Below are 26467 nucleotides of genomic sequence, written 5' to 3' on the forward strand. Positions count from 1 at the left end.
CCAGTTCAAGCTGCCTACTTTTCTTCTGTTTTCGCTCTCTTATTCCTTCAACAAAAGTTTATCTTCCAAGAGCAGGAACATGTACAGAAAGAGTGGCCATCCCTGCCTTAGTCATTGTGAGTGCAGAGACTTTTGATGATGAAGATAAGTAGAATTTGACGCACTGCCATCACAACCAATGTCACTGCTACACAGAAAGTAGACTGGCAAAATGGCTTTTACAAAGTACACCAACGGTCGGTTAGTTACAATAGTTTGGCCCAGGTGGTGACCGTCTTTCCCGGTCAGGGTTCTGCTGAGGTCCTGCTCCCAGTCTGCTCTCTGACCAATACAGCATTCTATCGCTCATCACCTTTGTGTGCATAAGACATGCTTTGTGTTATGTCCTGATTCTCTACCTCAGGGGTTCAGCTCGAGACCCAAATTAGGAATGAACTGTCTTCCAACAACCCAAATTAAGAAGAAACAGTATTTATTATATGTGATTATAAATGTATAACTTGCGACCCACCTCTCACATACCCAGGGCCCACTTTTGGGTCCTGACCCATAGTTTAAGAAACCTTGCTCTACCCTGCTCTGTGCACCAATAGCACCCCTCATTTAAGCATTGGATTGAGTCGTTTTATTTTTCCATTCTGGTTTTGATTTAAAACCCAGCAAATGCATATGATTTCTGATGTTTCTGGTTAAAAAAAGCACTGAACATTGTTTTTTTCAGTTTTTTATACATATATGTTTAAATACCAAGGAACTACCAATGCACAACGCTAAACTTTTGGGAAGGACACAATATCCTTAAGAACCTTAACAGTATTTAACTAATTAAGAACTCTTTGTTTGTTTTACAGGTTACAGAGTGGGTTGTGTAGGAGTGAGCCCTTGTATCATGTATCATGTATCATAGACGGTGTTCAGACAAGACAGTTGTGTAATCCTGTGTGTGTGTGTGTGTTTGTGCCAATCAGCAGATTTCTGAAATGCTGACAAATTATAAATGTGTTAACTGTTAAAATATATATATAGTGGCAGACCAGGGGGTTGGGTCAAAACGTTTACACAGATCAGACCTGGACAGAGTAGGATTAGCTCGGTTTCAAAGGTGTTTATTAAAATAATAAATCAAAAAGAAAAGGATAGGTCTCCCCCATGAGACCCTCTCCGGGATACCGTCTTCTGGGCTCTGGGTCTTGCTGTATCCTGTCGGGATCAAAACTGCCTCCAACTATACGGGAGTCCTTTCTTCCCCCACTCTCTCTTCTGTGTGCTGCCCTTCTGGCAGCTTTATGGGACTTATACAGCTGGTAAGCAAATCAGCCCTTGATTATTCACCAACTCCCCATCAGCCCCAACTAGTCCTGGCCGGAGACCCCGTCGAGACCTGGCACGTCCAGCAGATGGAGCCATCGCCTCGTGATGTAGGTCAGATCCGTCTGTCACCAGGCCTCGACGAGTCTCCCCCTGGTGGCTATATATATATATATATTACCAGTCAAAAGTTTGGACACACCCACTCATTCACAGGTTTTTCTTTATTTTACAATTTTCTACATTGTAGAATAACAGTGAAGACATCAAAACTATGAAATAACACATTTGGAATCATATAGTAACCAAAAAGTGTTTAAACAAATCAAAATATATATGTTATATTTGAAATTCTTCAAAGTAGCCACCCTTTGCCTTGATGACAGCTTTGCACACTCTTTGAATTCTCTCAACCAGCTTCATCTTGAATGCTTTTCCAACAATCTTGAGTAGGGTTGTCCAAACTTTTGACTGGTACTATATTTATATTTATATATATTATATATTTCTTTATAATCTAAAACAATAAATAAGGGGAACACTCTCCTTTTCACCCCCTCACCCCTGTTCTTCTCTCTTCTTCTCTGCTGTCCTCTCCTCTCTTCTGTTTCCTCACATACCCCTCTCTTTTTCTCACCATCCCCTCCCAATATCAGTCAATCATGGATCTGAACTATGATAAAGGTTGACTGAGCGAAATGAAGTTGCCACAAGCAACACCGCAGATATTGCGATGAGCGAGATGCAAGACATCTGCGCATGCGCACATATTCGATTCACGCTTTCACAACGTGCGAGCCGACTAAAACAGCGGAGACGTTAACCCGGTAGGTCACTGTAAAAGGTTTTCTCCATATATAAAGTGGAACAGATTTTCTGTGCGCTCTACTTTGCTGGTGTTTTACAGTGCAGCGCTGTAGCAATACTGCTCTCTAGTGTACATTCAAGAACATGGTTCAAACTTAGTTTGGAAACAACAAAAACAAACAAACTCTTAATTTAACCAAAATGAGCCACAGAAAGTATTGTAGCCGCCATTGTAGTAGTCTTATTGACACTGTATAGTGTTTTCAGAGTTTATCCAATGTTTGTAGAGTTTGTGAAAGAAGTCAACTTAGCCATAGCTGTGTGATGGTGTGTCTTTATTGTGTTGACAGCTCACTCATGTCAGGACATGAAGTGAAAGCAGAAGCATAACTTTCTCTCCGGCTGACCAGGCAGGATCCATTTTGAGACGGCAGAGAGGTAATGGAAAACATTGAAAGCTAGCCATAGAGAAGACAACACCGTAAGTAAAATTATTTAGTTGATAGAAACAATAAACATTTAACTGATCACTGTTCGACGGAGTAGGCTTCCGGGAGTAAAGGCAGTATGGTGTCACGATTATTAGAAGTGATTTCTCTGGATAATTTTTTTACATAGTCATGATGTGGTTGTGTGAACATTTCTGTTTATTATAATCTCCTTAAAGGTTAACTTAAAAGTCCTGAACAGTCAAAATCATGGATGATATTACGATGAAACCAGATTAAAAAATGGATGACCACAGTATGGAAAATTTCTTATTGCGTAATGCTTATTGGGAATCGATGTGACATCACATTTAGCCACACATTTTAAGAGTATTAATACACCAATGGAAATCTCAGAAACCCATAACTAAAATCTTGCATAATTGCGTCAGATGCTCGATTAAAGTGATAGTTCACCCATATTACAAAATGACATTCCAAGCTTAATTACACCCATCACATACCTTCCTCCTACAGATAACCATTAACTTCTGATGTAGACCCTCAGCTATGGCACCCCTCATGTCTCTGCATAACTGATGTTTAATAATATTCAATGTTTAGAAATCCGAACCCCTCATGTCCCTCTGATATTTTAGGTAGAAATTGTACACCAATATTGAATTGTAAAAGCCTGTTATATGAAATTAATTGCCCTTTAATATAGACCAGATGGAGAATTCAATAAATCAGATTTTTTTTATATATGAATAAAGACTTGCTAAAGTTCCAAAATTCAGCATTTTGACATGTCTCTCTGTCAACCCTGTGTCACTTCTAGGAAGATTTTAACACATTTAATCCCCAAAATTGTTCAAATTTCACCATCATTGTTAAGCCCTAGTTATTTTGTTGCTTTGACAAAGTAATTTCTAAAGATTTTTCTTTATTTAATGTGATTAGTGATTCATTTACATCTGTTCCTAATTTTAAGGTCAACACTGTTAAGTAAACTGAACTCTCCTTTTAATATGGTGAAACTATTCCTTAAAAAAAAAAAAATCCATATAAACATCAAACATCTAATAGCCAAATCATAGTGTAAAAGCAGGTGAGCTGGTTTTACTCTTTTTGGCCATTTTCTGGTGTAAAACTGAGTGGGTCGAGCATGCCACGTCAACCCTGATACCCATAGATAGACAGGCCAGTAGTGTTTTAACAATTTGTAAAAAATGATGCATTCAATTGCCACTCCCTGTTTGTTGCACACAACAAGATCCATTCTCTCTGTCACAAGGTGATTTATGGCTGATTTAAGATTAAATCGTCAAACTTGTTACGGTCAACCCTGTTACTTTATTTGGCATTTAAAAGGTACTTACTATAGTATTTTTTTTTTTAAATTTAACTTAGAGACAGAAAAACTTTTTATGAAGTTGAACATGTGCTCTTTATGACAAAATGTTAAAATGACGTGAAATCAAAAGTTTTCTTTGACCAAGTTACACTTCTCAAAAGGCACCGAATTGGTGGAACGACCCGGCTAGCTTGATAAAACAGTGCTGATAATTTCATTTTGGCTAGCTAACTAAATTGTACAGCCAGCATTTTGTCAATGTTGATGCTTTTACAATAACCAAACAGTTTGATTTAAAAAAAAATTGTTGAAGTTTGTGAAACTATATGATGTAATGTATGACAGGGTTGGATGTTGCGTACAATTTTAATCTTGTTTGCGTTGCTTTGTGTATCAACACATTTGCTTGAGATGATCAAGACATTGCGTCCAAGTTGCTTGACATAAACGTTTCAAATAACGGCCAATCCTTTAGCTCCCCGCCAACTCAGACTGATCCTTCAGCCTAACTGAAAGTTAGAGATGAGAGAAAGGGCCATTTTCTCAAATTCCGAGCAATTTCATCTGGAAAAAATATTATGGGTGATGTTTTGGTCACTCAAAGTGCTATTTTACTTGGGAAATAGGAAAACTGTGCAGGACCTTTAACATTGTTCATTTGTGTCTGTATGTATCATGGTAGTTATTTGACACAGCCTGTGTTTGCCACTAACTGTGTGGTGTGTGTATAATGTATGATGTCTGTGTTCGTTCACAGGTCAGCTGATATGGTCAGAAGTTAGTCCTGGACGGACTTGGTCTGTCCCATAGGAAAGGGGGCATGGCTTGCAAAACAAGTCTCTCTGGGGAGAGAGAGAGAGAGGAGGCCTCCACCTCCAAAATGAGTGTCCTTACAGACCACCCCACACCTATTGAAGCTAAGAGGTTAGAGAAGAATGTTTGTGCATGTACTTTTTTGGCATATTCACATGACACATACACTGTATGTTGACACTACAGAGATTGATAAGGGGGTGCACTTGCAAAAAATCCTGTTTTAGCATGGGCAGTGTTATTGAAGGCTTACACCATTTTAAAGTAGTCAACATGGTGGGATTTCCTATGGGTAAATCACAGAATTCCATCCAGGTCAGCAGGAGGGATCAGCCAATGAATTCTACTCTTGAGCAAACATTTCAGCACTGCAGGTGGCAGTAAATCACAAACTTGGCTTTATCTGTGTTCAGACTATACACACACTCCAGCACAGTAGGTAGCATATGTATCCTCAATGGTGCTCCCCATGCTGTCACAGAATCGATAAATGGCAAAGGTAGGAGGTGGGCTCTCTTTCAATCTCTATAGTAGATACTCACACACATTTCAGACAGCCCTACGTCATCTGCATTGCTGTCATTGAGATGCACTGTTTTTTACAGGTTGAAGCAGCAGCGAGAAGAGATAAGATCAGTCTCACCTGTGCCCAGCTGTGTGTCCATGAAGAGTGATCGGTCTATGACGCAACCAATGAAGTTCTGTGATGAAGCGTTTACAGATCAAAGGTGAGATGCTAGCTTTATAGTTACCCTCAATTCTTCTAATTAAGCACAAATGATAACATACACAAAACCCATATCTGAGAAGATCTATGTGTACACTTCCAGATAACCCTTGTTTAGTTTATTTCTTCATGATAACTTCCTGCAATTCTACACATTTTACAATGGGACAGAGAGACAAATGTGCAGTTTTATAGCTAAGCTCATGCTATTTTACACATTTTGCCATGAGGCTGCAAAACGTTAGCTAATTAAAGCTAAAATAAAGGTGTGTTAACTGTGATAAAGGCATTGGATTATGAGCCGTCTTATTTGATAAATGAACACTTGTAGTAGTCAGTGGCATGGTGCGTATAGCCATCGAAGCACAGTGACATTATGCCTCAATGCGGTCATATTTGTGGCTTATTGGGGATGTGGCTTTCATTTCTTTTTGGCCACCCATCCCATCAGAATGAATGTCATTCCAGCGCACTGCTTGCTATGAATTCTAACTGATAGTGTTTGCATGTTTTGGGTAAAAAGACAAACACACACATACAGTGGGGAGAACAAGTATTTGATACACTGCCGATTTTGCAGGTTTTCCTACTTACAAAGCATGTAGAGGTCTGTAATTTTTATCATAGGTACACTTCAACTGTGAGAGACGGAATCTAAAACAAAAATCCAGAAAATCACATTGTATGATTTTTAAGTAATTAATTTGCATTTTATTGCATGACATAAGTATTTGATACATCAGAAAAGCAGAACTTAATATTTGGTACAGAAACCTGTGTTTGCAATTACAGAGATCATACGTTTCCTGTAGTTCTTGACCAGGTTTGCACACACTGCAGCAGGGATTTTGGCCCACTCCTCTATACAGACCTTCTCCAAATCCTTCAGGTTTCGGGGCTGTCGCTGGGCAATACGGACTTTCAGCTCCCTCCAAAGATTTTCTATTGGGTTCAGGTCTGGAGACTGGCTAGGCCACTCCAGGACCTTGAGATGCTTCTTACGGAGCCACTCCTTAGTTGCCCTGGCTGTGTGTTTCGGGTCGTTGTCATGCTGGAAGACCCAGCCACGACCCATCTTCAATGCTCTTACTGAGGGAAGGAGGTTGTTGGCCAAGATCTCGCGATACATGGCCCCATCCATCCTCCCCTCAATACGGTGCAGTCGTCCTTTGCAGAAAAGCATCCCCAAAGAATGATGTTTCCACCTCCATGCTTCACGGTTGGGATGGTGTTCTTGGGGTTGTACTCATCCTTCTTCTTCCTCCAAACACGGCGAGTGGAGTTTAGACCAAAAAGCTCTATTTTTGTCTCATCAGACCACATGACCTTCTTCCATTCCTCCTCTGGATCATCCAGATGGTCATTGGAAAACTTCAGACGGGCCTGGACATGCGCTGGCTTGAGCAGGGGGACCTTGCGTGCGCTGCAGGATTTTAATCCATGACGGCGTAGTGTGTTACTAATGGTTTTCTTTGAGACTGTGGTCCCAGCTCTCTTCAGGTCATTGACCAGGTCCTGCCGTGTAGTTCTGGGCTGATCCCTCACCTTCCTCATGATCATTGATGCCCCACAAGGTGAGATCTTGCATGGAGCCCCAGACCGAGGGTGATTGACCGTCATCTTGAACTTCTTCCATTTTCTAATAATTGCGCCAACAGTTGTTGCCTTCTCACCAAGCTGCTTGCCTATTGTCCTGTAGCCCATCCCAGCCTTGTGCAGGTCTACAATTTTATCCCTAATGTCCTTACACAGCTCTCTGGTCTTGGCCATTGTGGAGAGGTTGGAGTCTGTTTGATTGAGTGTGTGGACAGGTGTCTTTTATACACGTAACGAGTTCAAACAGGTGCAGTTAATACAGGTAATGAGTGGAGAACAGGAGGGCTTCTTAAAGAAAAACTAACAGGTCTGTGAGAGCCGGAATTCTTACTGGTTGGTAGGTGATCAAATACTTATGTCATGCAATAAAATGCAAATGAATTACTTAAAAATCATACAATGTGATTATCTGGATTTTTGTTTTAGATTCCGTCTCTCACAGTTGAAGTGTACCTATGATAAAAAATTACAGACCTCGACATGCTTTGTAAGTAGGAAAACCTGCAAAATCGGCAGTGTTTCAAATACTTGTTCTCCCCACTGTATATAGTATCAGTCAAAAGTTGACACACCTACTCATTCAAGGGTTTTTCTGTATTTTACTATTTTCTACATTGCAGAATAATAGTGAAGACATCAGAACTATGAAATAACACATATTACTACACAATCATGTAGTAACCAAAAAAGTGTTAAACAAATCAAAATATATTTTATATTTGAGATTCTTCAAAGTAGCCACCCTTTGCCTTGATAGCTTTGCACACGCTTGGCATTCTCTCAACCAGCTTCATGAGGTAGTCACCTGGAATGCATTTCAATTAACAGGCGTGCCTGAAGTTAATTTGTGAAATTTCTTTCCTTCTTAATGCGTTTGAGCCAATCAATTGTGTTGTGACATGGTAGGGGTGGTATGCAGAAGATAGCTCTATTTGGTAAAGGACCAAGTCCATATTATAGTAAGAACAGCCCAAATAAGAAAAGAGAAACGACAGTCCATCATTACTTTAAGACATGAAGGTCAGTCAATATGGAACATTTGAAGAACTTTGAACGTTTCTTCAAGTGCAGTCACAAAAACCATCAAGCGCAATGGTGCTCCCCATGTTGTCACAGAATCGATAAATGGCAAAGATAGGAGGTGGGCTCTCTTTCAATCTCTATAGTAGATACTCACACACGTTTCAGACAGCCCTACATCATCTGCATTGCTGTCATTAAAATGTACCGTTTCTTATAGGTTGAAGCAGCAGCGAGAAGAGATAAGATCAGTCTCACCTGTGCCCAGCTGTGTGTCCATGAAGAGTGATCGGTCTATGACGCAACCAATGAAGTTCTGTGATGAAGCGTTTACAGATCAAAGGTGAGATGCTAGCTTTATAGTTACCCTCAATTCTTCTAATTAAGCACAAATGATAACATACACAAAACCCATATCTGAGAAGATCTATGTGTACACTTCCAGATAACCCTTGTTTAGTTTATTTCTTCATGATAACTTCCTGCAATTCTACACATTTTACAATGGGACAGAGAGACAAATGTGCAGTTTTATAGCTAAGCTCATGCTATTTTACACATTTTGCCATGAGGCTGCAAAACGTTAGCTAATTAAAGCTAAAATAAAGGTGTGTTAACTGTGATAAAGGCATTGGATTATGAGCCGTCTTATTTGATAAATGAACACTTGTAGTAGTCAGTGGCATGGTGCGTATAGCCATCGAAGCACAGTGACATTATGCCTCAATGCGGTCATATTTGTGGCTTATTGGGGATGTGGCTTTCATTTCTTTTTGGCCACCCATCCCATCAGAATGAATGTCATTCCAGCGCACTGCTTGCTATGAATTCTAACTGATAGTGTTTGCATGTTTTGGGTAAAAAGACAAACACACACATACAGTGGGGAGAACAAGTATTTGATACACTGCCGATTTTGCAGGTTTTCCTACTTACAAAGCATGTAGAGGTCTGTAATTTTTATCATAGGTACACTTCAACTGTGAGAGACGGAATCTAAAACAAAAATCCAGAAAATCACATTGTATGATTTTTAAGTAATTAATTTGCATTTTATTGCATGACATAAGTATTTGATACATCAGAAAAGCAGAACTTAATATTTGGTACAGAAACCTGTGTTTGCAATTACAGAGATCATACGTTTCCTGTAGTTCTTGACCAGGTTTGCACACACTGCAGCAGGGATTTTGGCCCACTCCTCTATACAGACCTTCTCCAAATCCTTCAGGTTTCGGGGCTGTCGCTGGGCAATACGGACTTTCAGCTCCCTCCAAAGATTTTCTATTGGGTTCAGGTCTGGAGACTGGCTAGGCCACTCCAGGACCTTGAGATGCTTCTTACGGAGCCACTCCTTAGTTGCCCTGGCTGTGTGTTTCGGGTCGTTGTCATGCTGGAAGACCCAGCCACGACCCATCTTCAATGCTCTTACTGAGGGAAGGAGGTTGTTGGCCAAGATCTCGCGATACATGGCCCCATCCATCCTCCCCTCAATACGGTGCAGTCGTCCTTTGCAGAAAAGCATCCCCAAAGAATGATGTTTCCACCTCCATGCTTCACGGTTGGGATGGTGTTCTTGGGGTTGTACTCATCCTTCTTCTTCCTCCAAACACGGCGAGTGGAGTTTAGACCAAAAAGCTCTATTTTTGTCTCATCAGACCACATGACCTTCTTCCATTCCTCCTCTGGATCATCCAGATGGTCATTGGAAAACTTCAGACGGGCCTGGACATGCGCTGGCTTGAGCAGGGGGACCTTGCGTGCGCTGCAGGATTTTAATCCATGACGGCGTAGTGTGTTACTAATGGTTTTCTTTGAGACTGTGGTCCCAGCTCTCTTCAGGTCATTGACCAGGTCCTGCCGTGTAGTTCTGGGCTGATCCCTCACCTTCCTCATGATCATTGATGCCCCACAAGGTGAGATCTTGCATGGAGCCCCAGACCGAGGGTGATTGACCGTCATCTTGAACTTCTTCCATTTTCTAATAATTGCGCCAACAGTTGTTGCCTTCTCACCAAGCTGCTTGCCTATTGTCCTGTAGCCCATCCCAGCCTTGTGCAGGTCTACAATTTTATCCCTAATGTCCTTACACAGCTCTCTGGTCTTGGCCATTGTGGAGAGGTTGGAGTCTGTTTGATTGAGTGTGTGGACAGGTGTCTTTTATACACGTAACGAGTTCAAACAGGTGCAGTTAATACAGGTAATGAGTGGAGAACAGGAGGGCTTCTTAAAGAAAAACTAACAGGTCTGTGAGAGCCGGAATTCTTACTGGTTGGTAGGTGATCAAATACTTATGTCATGCAATAAAATGCAAATGAATTACTTAAAAATCATACAATGTGATTATCTGGATTTTTGTTTTAGATTCCGTCTCTCACAGTTGAAGTGTACCTATGATAAAAAATTACAGACCTCGACATGCTTTGTAAGTAGGAAAACCTGCAAAATCGGCAGTGTTTCAAATACTTGTTCTCCCCACTGTATATAGTATCAGTCAAAAGTTGACACACCTACTCATTCAAGGGTTTTTCTGTATTTTACTATTTTCTACATTGCAGAATAATAGTGAAGACATCAGAACTATGAAATAACACATATTACTACACAATCATGTAGTAACCAAAAAAGTGTTAAACAAATCAAAATATATTTTATATTTGAGATTCTTCAAAGTAGCCACCCTTTGCCTTGATAGCTTTGCACACGCTTGGCATTCTCTCAACCAGCTTCATGAGGTAGTCACCTGGAATGCATTTCAATTAACAGGCGTGCCTGAAGTTAATTTGTGAAATTTCTTTCCTTCTTAATGCGTTTGAGCCAATCAATTGTGTTGTGACATGGTAGGGGTGGTATGCAGAAGATAGCTCTATTTGGTAAAGGACCAAGTCCATATTATAGTAAGAACAGCCCAAATAAGAAAAGAGAAACGACAGTCCATCATTACTTTAAGACATGAAGGTCAGTCAATATGGAACATTTGAAGAACTTTGAACGTTTCTTCAAGTGCAGTCACAAAAACCATCAAGCGCAATGGTGCTCCCCATGTTGTCACAGAATCGATAAATGGCAAAGATAGGAGGTGGGCTCTCTTTCAATCTCTATAGTAGATACTCACACACGTTTCAGACAGCCCTACATCATCTGCATTGCTGTCATTAAAATGTACCGTTTCTTATAGGTTGAAGCAGCAGCGAGAAGAGATAAGATCAGTCTCACCTGTGCCCAGCTGTGTGTCCATGAAGAGTGATCGGTCTATGACGCAACCAATGAAGTTCTGTGATGAAGCGTTTACAGATCAAAGGTGAGATGCTAGCTTTATAGTTACCCTCAATTCTTCTAATTAAGCACAAATGATAACATACTGATTAAGGAATTTGTTTCCTATATGTTCATTAACCAATTTAATTATAATAAAGCAAACACTCTGTCCATTTCTAAGAATTTAGAAATTTAGAAATTAATCAATAGTGTTTATTCTCGAGAGAGCTCTGACGTGCATATACAAAACCGTTCTTTTTATCCCTTCTATTACTAACGCACATACATACTAATCTGGATTATCTCCTGAAGTCTCACCACAGTTTATTACCACTTAGCTGACAGTTCCAGTCCCCCCCCAGATACGGAAAACCTAGAGGGGTTTTTGCTGTCTTTCCTTATCTCCACAGAGTTATAGCTTAGTCGGTTCAAACATAGGTTAATGATCCATTTAGTTTTCTTTAGGTACACACAGACATTCCTTTCTCCCCCTGTACATGCTACATAACCTCTAATCCTAATGGTTAAATTTCTGGGTAGAATTATTTAATCATTTATCTTAAACATTGATAAAATATCTTAACACATACACAAAACCCATATCTGACAAGATCTATGTGTACACTTCCAGGTAACCCTTGTTTAGTTTATTTCTTCATGATAACTTCCTGCAATACATTTTATGGGACAGAGAGACAAATGTGCAGTTTTATAGCTAAGCTCATGCTATTTTACACATTTTGCCATGAGGCTGCAAAACGTTAGCTAATTAAAGCTAAAATAAAGGTGTGTTGACTGTGATAAAGGCATTGGATTATGAGCCGTCTTATTTGATAAATGAACACTTGCAGTAGTCAGTGGCATGGTGCGTATAGCCATCGAAGCACAGTGACATTATGCCTCAATGCGGTCATATTTGTGATGTGGCTTTCATTTCTTTTTGGCCACCCATCCCATCAGAATGAATGTCATTCCAGCACACTGCTTGCTATGAATTCTAACTGATAGTGTTTGCATGTTTTGGGTAAAAAGACAAACACACATATATAGTATCAGTCAAAAGTTGACACACCTACTCATTCAAGGGTTTTTATGTATTTTACTATTTTCTACATTGCAGAATAATAGTGAAGACATCAGAACTATGAAATAACACATTTTACTACACAATCATGTAGTAATCAAAAAAGTGTTAAACAAATCAAAATATATTTTATATTTGAGATTCTTCAAAGTAGCCACCCTTTGCCTTGATGACAGCTTCGCACACTCTTGGCATTCACTCAACCAGCTTCATGAGGTAGTCACCTGGAATGCATTTCAATTAACAGGTGTGCCTTAAGTTAATTTGTGGAATTTCTTTCCTTCTTAATGCGTTTGAGCCAATCAATTGTATTGTGACAAGGTAGGGGTGGTATACAGAAGATAGTCCTATTTGGTAAAGGACTAAGTCCATATTATAGCAAGAATAGCCCAAATAAGCAAAGGGAAACGACAGTCCATCATTACTTTAAGACATGAAGGTCAGTCAATACGTTTCTTCAAGTGCGGTCACAAAAAGCATCAAGCACCATGATGAAACTGGCTCTCATGAGGACCGCCACAGGAAAGGAAGACCCAGAGTTACCTCTGCTGCAGAGGATAAGTTCATTAGAGTTTACTGCACCTCAGATTGCAGCCCAAATAAATGTTTCACAGAGTTCAAGTAACAGGCACATCTCAATATCAACTGTTTAGAGGAGAATCAGGCCTTCATGGTCGAATTGCTGCACAGAAACCACTACTAAAGCACACCAATAAGAAGACGATACTTGCTTGGGCCAAGAAACACGAGCAATGGACATTAGACCGGTGGAAATCTGTCCTTTGGTCTGATGAGTTCAAATTTGATATTTTTGGTTCCAACCACTGTGTCTTTGTGAGACGCAGAGTAGGTGAACGGATGATCTCCGCATGTGTGGTTCCCACCGTGAAGCTTGGAGGAGGAGCTGAGATGGTGTGGGGGTGCTTTGCTGGTGACACTGTCTGTGATTTATTTAGAATTCAAGGCACACTTAACCAGCATGGCTACCACAGCATTCTGCACCGATACACCATACCATCTGGTTTGCACTTAGCGGGACAATATATATTTTTCAAAAGCACAATGACCCAACATGCCTCCAGGCTATGTAAGGGCTATTTGACCAAGAAGGAGAGGGATTGAGTGCTGCATCAGATGACCTGGCCTCCACAATCACCCGACCTCAACCCAATTGACATGGTTTGGAATAAGTTGGACTGCAGAGTGAAGGAAAAGCAGCCAACAAGTGCTCAGCATATTTTAAATGTTTTTTTAATTTAACTAGGCAAGCCAGTTAAGAACAAATTCTTATTTACAATAACGGCCTACCCCGGCCAAACCCTCCCCTAACCCGGACGACGCTGTGCCAATTGTGTGCTGCCCTATGGGACTCCCGATCACGGCCAATTGTGATACAGCCCGGGATCGAACCAGGGTCTGTAGTGACGCCTCTAGCACTGAGATGCAGTGCCTTAGACCGCTGCACCACTCGGGAACTCCTTCAAGACGGTTGGAAAAGCATTCCAGGTGAAGCTGGTTGAGAGAATGGCAAGAGTGTGTAAAGCTGTCATCAAGGCAAAGGGTGGCTACTCTGAAGAATCTCAAATACATTTAGATTTGTTTAAAACTTTTTTGGTTACTGTAACGTCTGCTTCCAACTCACACTCTCAAACACATATATCCCCTGAACGCAGCTCACTCTCCAGATCCCAATCACCTGAATTCTAATCACCTATTCACACACCTGTATGTCATTATCACACACTATTTAGTTCAGTTCTTTGCACCACATCACTGTGAGGTATTGTTTGTTTTGTGACACACATCTTTCTGGGTTTCCAGTGATCTACTCCTCACGTGTATATGATAGTTTTTGCCTGCCTCACTAACGATGCCTTTTTGCCTATTCCCTGCCTGTACTTTCGGATTTCCTGTTATCAACCTAATGCCTGATCTCCCTGACTACGTTACTAGACTTTTCCCTGCCTATACTGTTGCCCTTTTGGACCCCTGTGTATGACCTTCTGCCTGCCCCTGGACCCAGCTACCTGCCTCCTCCTGTGGTCCTTCGCAATAAACACCTGCTGCGCCCTGCGCTTGAAACCAGCTCTGTCTCCCCTCGTGTTCATTACAGTTACTACATGATACCATATATGTTATTTCATAGTTTTGCTGTCTTCACTATTATTCTACAATGTAGAAAATAGTAAAAATTAATAAAAACCCTTGAATGAGTAGGTTTGTCAACTTTTGACTGGTACTGTATGTAAATTAGATTTCTGTATTTCATTTTCAATACATTTGGAAAAGAAATCCTAAACGATGTTTTCACTTTGTCATTATGGGCTATTGTGTAGAAAAAAAAGATATGAATCAATTTTGAATTCAGGCTGTAACACAACAAAATGTGGAATAAGTCAAGGGGTATGAATAATTTCTGAAGGCACTGTAAATACATAACGTTTCACGCCCGCCGATGGACAGGGTGTATAGTAGGCTGCTGTTGTTAATAGCCTACATTAGCTCGTTTTCATCCAATACAGCATGTCAGATTGAGCATTGAGCTTTGCTAGACATGCTTTGTGCCCGGCCCGTGTGATCCGTGATTTCCGTAATCAAGACACACACAGAACCTGCAGCACTCCGATGTGAATGGCTGATAAATTGTGCGCGAGTGTAGAAATCATGAGGCAAATCAGCCTTAAAAAAAAACGTACTTTGTCCCTCTTTTTAATGCTTTTGCATTAATATTTTTTATTTAAAACTACATCTAAAGTGGTGGGGTGCTGCCGCACCTGATAGAAAAGCCTTGGGGCAAATGGTATTTGTTATTTTATTAGGATCCCCATTAGCTGTTGCAAAAGCAGCAGCTACTCGTCCTGGGGTCCACACAAAACATAACATAATACCGAATGACAGAATACAGAACATCAATAGACAAGAATAGAACTACATAAAAAACAAAATTAAAGGCACACGTAGCCTACATTTTAATGCATACACACAAACTATCTAGGTCAAATAGGGGAGAGGTGTTGTGCCGCGAGGTGTTGCTTTATCTGTTTTTTGAAACCAGGTTCGCTGTCTATTTGAGCAATATGAGATGGAAGGAAGTTCCATGCAATAAGGGCTCTATATAACACTGTACGCTTTCCTGAATTTGTTCTGGATTTGCCAGCTTGCAACATGTTTGCCGGCGGCCCTGCCACCACTACATTCTGAGTCAGGCATCTTAGGCATACAGACAGGTGTATATTTTTTCAGAGGAACCAATTGCTGTTTATTCCAGCTGAAAACAGTGTTTTCTATTTTTGCCTTTGACAGGCTTCAACAGGAGAGATCAGAGTCTCCTGTCCTCAGCTGTGGGTCTATGGCAGAAATCGACGACAGGCTCAAATCCAAGCTGAAGAGAACGTTTCAGTGTGTGTTTGAGGGGACAGCACAGCAAGGAAACCCTACACTTCTCAATGAGATCTATACAGAGCTTTACATCACAGAAGGTGGAAGCGGAGAGGTCAACAATGAACATGAGGTGAGACAGATTGATACACTATCCAGGCGACTAGCAACACAAGAGACACCTATCAAATGCAATGACATCTTTAAACTCTTACCGGGACAAGACAAACATGTCAGAACTGTTCTGACAAAAGGAGTTGCGGGGATCGGAAAAACTGTCTCTGTGCAGAAGTTCATTCTAGACTGGGCCGAGGGAAAAGCTAATCAGGACATCCAGTTGATATTCCCTCTTCCTTTTAGGGAGCTGAATTTGATGGAGGGGAAAAAACACAGTTTGGTAGAACTTCTTCATTGTTTTTTCAAGGATACAAAAGAATCCGAAATATTAATTAATGATGACTTCAAAGTTCTCTTTATCTTTGATGGTCTGGATGAATGTCGACTTCCTTTAGACTTCCAGAACAATAACAGTCTGAGGGATGTCACAGAGACAACCTCAGTGGATGTGCTGCTGACAAACCTCATCGAGGGGAATCTGCTTCCTAATGCTCTCCTCTGGATAACATCCCGACCTGCAGCAGCCAATCGTATTTCTCCCGACTGTGTTGACCAGGTGACAGAGGTACGAGGGTTCAATGACCCACAGAAGGAGGAATACTTCAGGAAGAGAATCCATTCTCCGAACCTGGCTAGCAGAATCATCACGCACATGAAATCATCAAGGAGCCTCTACATCATGTGCCACATACCAGTCTTCTGTTGGATTGCAGCAACTGTTCTAGAGAGGCTGTTGGGTGGTGCAGAGAGTGGAGAGATCCCCAAGACGCTGACACAAATGAACCTTCACTTTCTGATCTTTCAGACGAGGTTAAGAAACAAGAAATATCCTGGGAGAAGTGGGACAGATCCAGAGTGGAACACGGATAAAGAGATGATTCTGAAACTGGGCAAACTGGCCTTTGAACAGCTGGAAAAGGGCAATCTAATCTTCTATGAGGAAGACCTGAGAGAGTGTGGCATTGATGTCAAAGAAGCATCAGTGTACTCAGGAGTGTGCACACGAGTCTTCAGGGAGGAGTGTGGGCTGAACAAGGGGAAGGTATACTGCTTTGTGCATCTTAGCATTCAGGAGTTTCTCGCTGCTTTATACGTGTTTCTCTCTTTTGTGAACAACAACAGAAATCTAATGTTGAAACAGCAATCCAAGTCCACACCTACAATCGACCTCTACAAGAGTGCCGTGGATCAAGCCATTCAGAGTGCCAATGGACACCTGGACCTGTTTCTCCGCTTCCTTCTCGGCCTTTCACTGAAGTCCAATCAGACTCTCTTAAGAGGCCTACTGGTACAGACAGGAAGCAGCTCTCGCACCAATGAGGAAACGGTTGAGTACATCAAGGAGAAGATCAGGGAGAATCCCTCATTGGAGAGATGCATTAACTTGTTCCACTGTCTAAACGAGCTGAATGACCATTCTCTAGTGGAGGAGATCCAAAGCTACCTGAGCTCAGGAAGTCTCTCTGAAGATCTCTCTCCAGCACAGTTGTCAGCTTTGGTTGTTGTGGTGTTGACTTCAGAAGAGGAGCTGGATGTGTTTGAGCTGAGAAAATACTCCAGATCAGATGAGGGTCTTCTGAGGATGCTACCGGTGGTCAAAGCCTCCAGAACAGCTGTGTGAGTACTGCCATACAGTACCGCTCATCATACATAGATCAGTAATAACCAAATAAAGATGCACTCACAGATCAGTTGGGAAAATAAGACCATTTGCATAGAGCAGCTTGAGAAAGCCTTATTAGTGATATTGCATGTAGTCATATTTTCAAACATAATATAGTATGGACATTTCCATAATAATTTTATACATTTAGTTTCTAGCTGCTCTAGAAACAATACTAATATGAAGCTATACTAATTTGAGTATTATCATTTTTCCTCAGGCTAACTTACTGCTACCTCACTGAGAGATGCTGCAAAGCCCTAGCCTCAACTCTCAGCTCGACCTCATCGGGTCTGAGAGAGTTGGACCTGAGTAAAAATGACCTGAAGGATTCCGGAGTGGCACTGCTCTCCATTGGACTGGGGAGTCCACAATGTAAACTTGAGTCACTGAGGTAAAGTCATTTTTGTCATTCACTGCTTCGTCTTATTTGGGACATTATATTCTTACACACTTTAACCGCAATTTCCACTCTCAGTTCCTTGCGCTGGATCAGTGTATTTAAAAAAGGGGGGGGGGGGCTGAACTGATTTAGCCTCCATTTCAATCCTACTTATTAGGAAATGCTACAGAACGAGATTTGGGTCTTGGAGGCGTGCTTTGATGTGGGTGGCTCCTGTGTGTGTGTTGGCACATGGGAAGCGTTTGTACATCACTTGGCCAAAACAGTACACAGTTACGGTCACTCACCCTTCTAGACAACCTGAAACAGTCTAACCAGATCTTGTGTCTCGAAGTAGCCTAGGCCAACTTCTTTTGCCAATTAGCTTCAGCCGGCTGGTGTGTGACTGTGGCAAAATTGGTTAGACTTTGGATAGCCAATCTGTGGGGCTAGTTAGGGACCGTCGATACATTTCACAATGTAAATGGGACAATATTTTCATGTTGCACGCCTTTTAGTTCTCTTTAAATGCTTTCAATATTTGCATATGAATTTCTTCAATTTATAGTTGGTTTGAGGTTTTTAAGTCATTGAAACTTGGAGCTATTGAAGTTTGTAAATATTGGTGATTACTTGGATGCTGCCAGCATGTGGGCAGGATTGAGATAAACCCAACCCAAGGAAAACCGTTTTACGCTTCATTTTGCAAATCTCTGTTTTGCACTAGACTGGCTTTATGACCAAAACAATTATATTTACACTTTGTAGTCAATTTTGACACTAGAATAAATGTTTGATATTGATGCCACATATGCTGTTTTCAACCAAAGAAGTTGGTTTTTCAATTGTCACTCTTTAACTATTTATCTGTGCAGGCTCTCCGGTTGTAGAGTCACTGGGAAAAGCTGTGCTTCTCTGGCTTCAGCTCTGAAGTCAAACCCCTCCCACCTGAGAGAGTTGGATCTGAGTGGGAGTAATCCAGGAGACACAGGCGTGAGCCTGCTCTCTGCTGCACTAGAGGATCCACTCTGTAAACTGGAGACACTGAGGTGAGTGTTGGTCCCATTACAGCTCAATGATACTCAACACACAATGGTCAATCTTTTGACAATAAGGAACCTCTTGAGACATGATATAATGTCATTCCTCAGAAAGTGACACACAGGGCCTCCCGGGTGGCGCACTGGATCACTGTGCCACCAGAGACTCTGGGTTCGAGCCCAGGCTCTGTCGCAGCCGGCCGCGACCGGGAGGTCCATGGGGCGACAAACAATTGGCCTAGCGTCGTCCGGGTTAGGGAGGGTTTGGTCGGTAGGGATATCCTTGTCTCATCGCGCACTAGCGACTCCTGTGGCGGGCCGGGCGCAGTGCACGCTGACCAGGTCGCTAGGTGTACGGTGTTTCCTCCGACACATTGGTGCGGCTGGCTTCCGGGTTGGATGCGCGCTGTGTTAAGAAGCAGTGCGGCTTGGTTGGGTTGTGTTTCGGAGGACGCACGGCTCTCGACCTTCGTCTCTCCCGAGCCCATACGGGAGTTGTAGCGATGAGACAAGACAGTAACTACTAACAATTGGATACCACGAAATTGGGGAGAAAAAGAGGGTAAAAAAATTAATAATAATAATTTTTAAAAAGTGACACACATAGCAGACACAAAGCGCTATCCTCCTCCTCCCTGCAGGCTATCACGTTGTAGTGTCACAGAGGAAGGCTGTGCTTCTCTGGCTTCAGCTCTGAGGTCAAACCCCGCGAACCTGAGAGAGCTGGACCTGAGCTGCAATTATCCAGGTGACTCAGGAGTGAAACTGATCTCTGCTTTACTGGAGGAGCCACACAAACTGAAGACTCTGAGGTGAGTGTTGGGGCCATAATAGCACAACTGTGCTATTCCCGGGTGGCGCAGTGGTCTAGGGCACTGCATCGCAGTGCTAGCTGCGCCACCAGAGTCTCTGGGTTCGCGCCCAGGCTGGGCTGGGTTCGCGCCCAGGCTCTGTCGCAGCCGGCCGCAACCGGGAGGTCCGTGGGGCGACGCACAATTGGCATAGCGTCGTCCGGGTTAGGGAGGGAGGGTTTGGCCGGTAGGGATATCCTTGTCTCAGTATGTAAAAATGTAATAAAAATGTATGCACTCTACTGTAAGTCGCTCTGGATAAGAGCGTCTGCTAAATGACTAAAATGTAAATGTAAACTGTGAATAACTGTAGAAAATCATAGGTGATTGTGTGTGCCCTGCCTTCCTTCTGTAGCGCAATGTTGAAATGTATTACTCTCTCCCCCCCCCCCCCCCCCCCCCCCACCCCCCACAAGGCTGAATACCTGTAAACTTACTGAGAACTGCTGCCAAGCTCTGGCTTCAGCTCTCAGCTCAAACTCCTCTAGTCTGAGGGAGCTTGACCTGAGTAAGAATAAGCTGCAGGATTCAGGAATGACGCTGCTCTGTGCTGGACTGGGGAATCCACACTGTAAACTGGGGATGCTAAAGTAAGGTCTCCTGTCAGAGTTATCCGCCTTGGTTCTTAATACAGCAGCTATTCACAATAGACCACAAACGTCCCTATTTTGTATCTTATGATGGACACCTCAAGTACAAACCTATGTGATAATAAAACATGTTTTGATGTAAACTTGCAAAGAAGAAAATATATGCTATATTTCTCTGTGTGGCCTGAACTGAAGAATGAAAGGATCATTTTATTTTAGGCTGTCGGAGTGTGGATTCACAGACAAAGGCTGTGCTTCTCTGGCTTCAGCTCTGAGGTCAAACCCTTCACATCTGAGAGAACTGAATATGAGCTGGAACTACCCAGGTGAATCAGGAGTGAAGCTGATCTCTGCTTTACTGGAGGATCCGTGCTGCAAACTGAAGACACTGAGGTGAGCGCTTTGAGTTCTCACCCGGCCACTGTGAAGAGGGTCTGTCTGGGTGACATTCCCTCAGACCTTTGTTGGCATTACAGTTGAAGTCGGAAGTTTACATACACCTTAGCCAAATACATTTAAACTCAGTTTTTCATCATTCCTGACATTTAATCCAAGTAAAAATTCCCTGTCTTAGGTCAGTTAGGATCACCACTTTATTTTAAGAATGTGAAATGTCAGAATAATAGTAGAGAGAATGATTTATTTAAGCTTTTATTTCTTTCATCACATTCCCAGTGGGTCAGAAGTTTACATACACTCAAAGAGTATTTGGTAGCATTGCCTTTACATTTTTTAACTTGGGTCAAATGTTTCGGGTAGCCTTCCTCAAGCTTCCCACAATAAGTTGGGTGAATTTTGGCCCATTCCTCCTGACAGAGCTAGTGTAACTGAGTCAGGTTTGTAGGCCTCCTTGCTTGCACACGCTTTTTCAGATCTGCCAACACATTTTCTATAGGATTGAGGTCAGGGCTTTGTGATGGCCCCTCCAATACCTTGACTTTGTGGTCCTTAAGCCATTTAGCCACAACTTTGGAAGTATGCTTGGGGTCATTGTCCATTTGGAAGACCCATTTGCGACCAAGCTTTAACTTCCTGACTGATGTCTTGAGATGTTGCTTCAATATATCCACATAATTATCCATCCTCATGAGCCATCTATTTTGTGAAGTGCACCAGTCCCTCCAGCAGCAAAGCACCCCCACAACATGATGCTGCCACCCCCGTGCTTCACGGTTGGGATGGTGTTCTTCGGCTTGCAAGCATCCCCCTTTTTCCTCCAAACATAACGATGATCATTATGGCCAAACAGTTCTATTTTTGTTTCATCAGACCAGAGGACATTTCCACAAAAAGTACGATCTTTGTCCCCATGTGCAGTTCCTAACCAGTCTGACTTTTTTAATGGTGGTTTTGGAGCAGTGGCTTCTTCCTTGCTGAGCGGCCTTTCAGGTTATGTCGTTATAGGATTAGTTTTACTTTGGATATAGATACTTTTGTACCTGTTTCCTCCAGCATCTTCACAAGGTCCTTTGCTGTTGTTCTGGGATTGATTTGCACTTTTCGCACGCAAACTTAGTGTATGTAAACTTCTGACCCACTGGAATTGTAATACAGTGAAATAATCTGTCTGTAAACAATTGTTGGAAAGATTACTTGTGTCATGCACAAAGTAGATGTCCTAACCGACTTGCCAAAACTATAGTTTGTTAACACGAAATTTGTGGAGTGGTTGAAAAACGAGTTTTAATGACTCCAACCTAAGTGTATGTAAACTTCCGACTTCAACTGTATATTTCAGTCAGTGGGTCTGTATTGTTTTCCCACTGTTCCTCTGTTTACTCCATTAGATTAAGTCCATGGGCCAGAGACTGGTGACAGAACTGGAGGTTGGAAGGGCATCCCAGCCAAGCAGAGCGGATGTCTAGTTACTGTTATTGGTTAACTTGCTTTTCAGAGCCGGAAAGCTGCTTTCACTGTCCAAACAGGAGGAAACAAAATAGCCTGTATGGATCTCAGTGGCAGATGTCCTGAATATCACATCCCTATTCTAATAGTATGTACTTAGGTGGGACCAAGTCATTGTTTTGTAAGACTCAAGTCCCAAGTCAAGTCTCAAGTCAAGACCGTCAAGTCTCAAGTCCTAAACTTTGAGTTTCGAGTCCTAAACAAGTCATAATGTGCTCTTCACCAAATGTAATACCATTTCATATTTTGAACAAGAGTAATAGTTAGTATATTACATTTACGCAAATCATGAATGCTTTTAAAAATATATTTATTACTTTCCAAATAAACGTTATATTTCCATGGAAATACATGGGTAGCCATAAGAAAGACCCCCCCCCAATAGCGATCGACTATCGAGGATCGCTATGGGGCGCAATCGGGCGATGTAGGCTTGTACACAATCGCCCAACCTTAACACACGCAGTGTGTGTGGTTACAGTAGGCTAACATATGTCAATGGCTTTGGAACAGCAGTAACATCAGGCAGGATTTAGGCTACCAACTGCCTAGCCAGTTGTAGCTCAATCTTGGGTGCAATGATCACGTTCCCGCACTGACTGACTGTGTGGAGGCTCAGCAGAAATTTGCATCCTGTAGCTCTAACTCCAAAAAGTTCTGGGACACTGTAAAGTCCATGGAGAACAAGAGCACCTCCTCCCAGCTGCCCACTGCACTGAGGCTAGGTAACACGGTCACCACCGATAAATCCGTGATAATCGAAAACTTCAACAAGCATTTCTCAACGGCTGGCCATGCCTTCCTCCTGGCTACTCCAACCTTGGCCAACAGCTCCGCCCCCCCCCCCCCCCCGCTGCTACTTGCCCAAGCCTCCCCAGCTTCTCCTTTACCCAAATCCAGATAGCAGATGTTCTGAAAGAGCTGCAAAACCTGGACCCATACAAATCAGCTGGGCTTGATAATCTGGACCCTCTATTTCTGAAACTGTCCGCCGCCATTGTCGCAGCCCCTATTACCAGCCTGTTCAACCTCTCCTTCGTATCATCTGAGATCCCCAAGGATTGGAAAGCTGCCGCGGTCATCCCCCTCTTCAAAGGGGGAGACACCCTGGACCCAAACTGTTACAGATCTATATCCATCCTGCCCTGCCTATCTAAGGTCTTCGAAAGCCAAGTCAACAAACAGATCACTGACCATCTCGAATCCCACCGTACCTTCTCCGCTGTGCAATCCGGTTTCCGAGCCGGTCACGGGTGCACCTCAGCCACACTCAAGGTACTAAACGATATCATAACCGCCATCGATAAAAGACAGTACTGTGCAGCCGTCTTCATCGACCTGGCCAAGGCTTTCGACTCTGTCAATCACCATATTCTTATCGGCAGATTCAGTAGCCTCGGTTTTTCTAATGACTGCCTTGCCTGGTTCACCAACTACTTTGCAGACAGAGTTCAGTGTGTCAAATCGGAGGGCATGTTGTCCGGTCCTCTGGCAGTCTCTATGGGGGTACCACAGGGTTCAATTCTCGGGCCGACTCTTTTCTCTGTATATATCAATGATGTTGCTCTTGCTGCGGGTGATTCCCTGATCCACCTCAACGCAGACGACACCATTCTGTATACTTCTGGCCCTTCCTTGGACACTGTGCTATCTAACCTCCAAACGAGCTTCAATGCCATACAACACTCCTTCCGTGGCCTCCAACTGCTCTTAAACGCTAGTAAAACCAAATGCATGCTTTTCAACCGTTCGCCCGACTAGCATCACCACCCTGGATGGTTCCGACCTAGAATATGTGGACATCTATAAGTACCTAGGTGTCTGGCTAGACTGCAAACTCTCCTTCCAGACTCATATCAAACATCTCCAATCCAAAATCAAATCTAGAGTCGGCTTTCTATTTCGCAACAAAGCCTCCTTCACTCACGCCGCCAAACTTACCCTAGTAAAACTGACTATCCTACCGATCCTCGACTTCGGCGATGTCATCTACAAAATAGCTTCCAATACTCTACTCAGCAAACTGGATGCAGTTTATCACAGTGCCATCCGTTTTGTTACTAAAGCACCTTATACCACCCACCACTGCGACCTGTTTGCTCTAGTCGGCTGGCCCTCGCTACATGTTCGTCGTCAGACCCACTGGCTCCAGGTCATCTACAAGGCTATGCTAGGTAAAGCGCCGCCTTATCTCAGTTCACTGGTCACGATGGCAACACCCACCCGTAGCACGCGCTCCAGCAGGTGTATCTCACTGATCATCCCTAAAGCCAAAACCTCATTTGGCCGCCTTTCCTTCCAGTTCTCTGCTGCCTGCGACTGGAACGAATTGCAAAAATCTCTGAAGTTGGAGACTTTTATCTCCCTCAACAACTTTAAACATCTGCTATCTGAGCAGCTAACCGATCGCTGCAGCTGTACATAGTCCATCGGTATATAGCCCACCCAATTTACCTACCTCATCCCCATACTGTTTTTATTTATTTACTTTTCTGCTATTTTGCACATCTGATGATTTATCACTCCAGTGTTAATCTGTAATTAAATTACAGATTAAATTGTAATTAAATTGTAAAATTGCTAAATTGTAATTATTCGCTCCTATGGCCTATTTATTGCCTACCTCCTCATGCCTTTTGCACACATTGTATATAGATTCTCTTTTTTTAAATTTTCTACTATGTTATTGACTTGTTTATTGTTTACTCCATGTGTAACTCTGTGTTGTTGTCTGTTCACACTGCTATGCTTTGTCTTGGCCAGGTCGCAGTTGCAAATGAGAACTTGTTCTCAACTAGCCTACCTGGTTAAATAAAGGTGAAAAAATAAAAAAATAAAAATAATTTGATTTAACGTTACGTTAGCCAACATGCTACACTGGCAAAGTTATGAATGATATAGCTGTCGGCTATATTAGCCACGACTTACCGTTCTTTGTGCAGCTTCAAATGTCGAACAAAGTTGGAAGTTGGTGCGCCTCCGTCTGTCATTTTCTTCCCGCATGTTCTGCAAGTTGCAATCTGTTTTTTGTTGATACAGCGTAGTCTTTATATCCGAAAATAATAATTTGGGGTATCATCTTTCCAAGGGCTCCATCTGAATTCACTCGCCGACGTTCCTCTGCACTGCCACGCGCAACCTTTTCTCAGCTGGCACAATTTGATTGGCTGCTGTCCGATTCAAACTGTAATCTGTTAAATTAAGAGTTGATGCGCTGCACACTTTTTTTAATAGCATAATTTTTAATATTTGGGCTTGGGGAGGGTATCAAGTCAGTTCTGAGTCAAAAGGCTCAAGTCCAAGTTAAGTCACGAGTCATTGGTGTTAAAGTCAAAGTCGAGTTGCAAGTCATCATATTTGTGACTCGAGTCTGACTCGAGTCCACACCTCTGGTACTTAGCCTGGGGAAGTACACACTACTCCTACTAGTACTCTGAGACACTTTATGAATACTGGCCCGGATCCTCCTCGGCTTCATCCATCTTCTAAAGTAATGAGGATTCAACAACAACACAATATAACAAACACTCACCCATTGGTCATATGACCCATTGTATACTGTAAAATACAGAGTGTACAAGAACATTAGGAAAACCTGCTCTTTCCATGACATCGATAGACTGACCAGGTGATTGACGTCACTTGTTAAATCCACTTCAAAATCAGTGTAGATGAAGGGCAGGAGACAAGTTAAAGAAGGCTTTTTAAGCCTTGAGACATGGATTGTGTGCCATTCAGAGGTCGAATGGGCAAGACAAAAGATTTAAGTGCCTTTCAACGGGGTTTGGTAGTAGGTGCAAGGCACACTAGTTTGAGTGTGTCAAGAACTGTCGGGTTTTTCCATGCTCAACAGTTTCTTGTGTGTATCAAGAATGGTCCACCACAACAAAGGACATCCGGCCAACTTGACACAACTGTCGGAAACATTGGAGTCAACACCTTGTAGAGTCCATGTTGAGGGCAAAATGGGGTGCAACTCAGTATTAATAAAGTGTTCCGGATTTGTTGTACACAATGTATATAATGTGTTTAAAAAATGACTCGTGTTATTATGTATTTTTGTATGGTCAAGCTTGTGCAATACAAATTGAATCTATTTCAATGTACACCTATCCTTTAAGTTTCAATCCCTTTTCTATCCAC

At 42.4% G+C, this 26467-nt stretch overlaps 1 protein-coding gene across 2 annotated transcripts; it reads left to right on the forward strand.

The window, feature by feature from the left end:
* Positions 1-2305: 2305 nt before the first annotated feature.
* On the forward strand, positions 2306-22514 carry LOC120066101 (NACHT, LRR and PYD domains-containing protein 12-like). 2 transcript variants are annotated; one of them, XM_039017212.1, is made up of 12 exons: positions 2306-2596; positions 4658-4824; positions 5319-5441; positions 8277-8399; positions 11235-11357; positions 15702-17510; positions 17777-17950; positions 18814-18987; positions 19620-19790; positions 20246-20419; positions 20639-20812; positions 22207-22514. In XM_039017212.1, the coding sequence occupies exons 2-12, from the start codon at positions 4721-4723 to the stop codon at positions 22232-22234; spliced, it is 3177 nt and encodes a 1058-aa protein (XP_038873140.1). In that variant the 5' UTR covers positions 2306-2596; positions 4658-4720; the 3' UTR covers positions 22235-22514. The 2 variants fall into 2 exon arrangements, with proteins under 2 accessions (XP_038873140.1, XP_038873141.1); XM_039017213.1 differs by having other exon boundaries at positions 2306-2553.
* Positions 22515-26467: the final 3953 nt, after the last annotated feature.

This window comes from Salvelinus namaycush, chromosome 21, assembly GCF_016432855.1.
Source record: "Salvelinus namaycush isolate Seneca chromosome 21, SaNama_1.0, whole genome shotgun sequence".
Classification (NCBI taxonomy): Eukaryota; Metazoa; Chordata; class Actinopteri; order Salmoniformes; family Salmonidae; genus Salvelinus; species Salvelinus namaycush.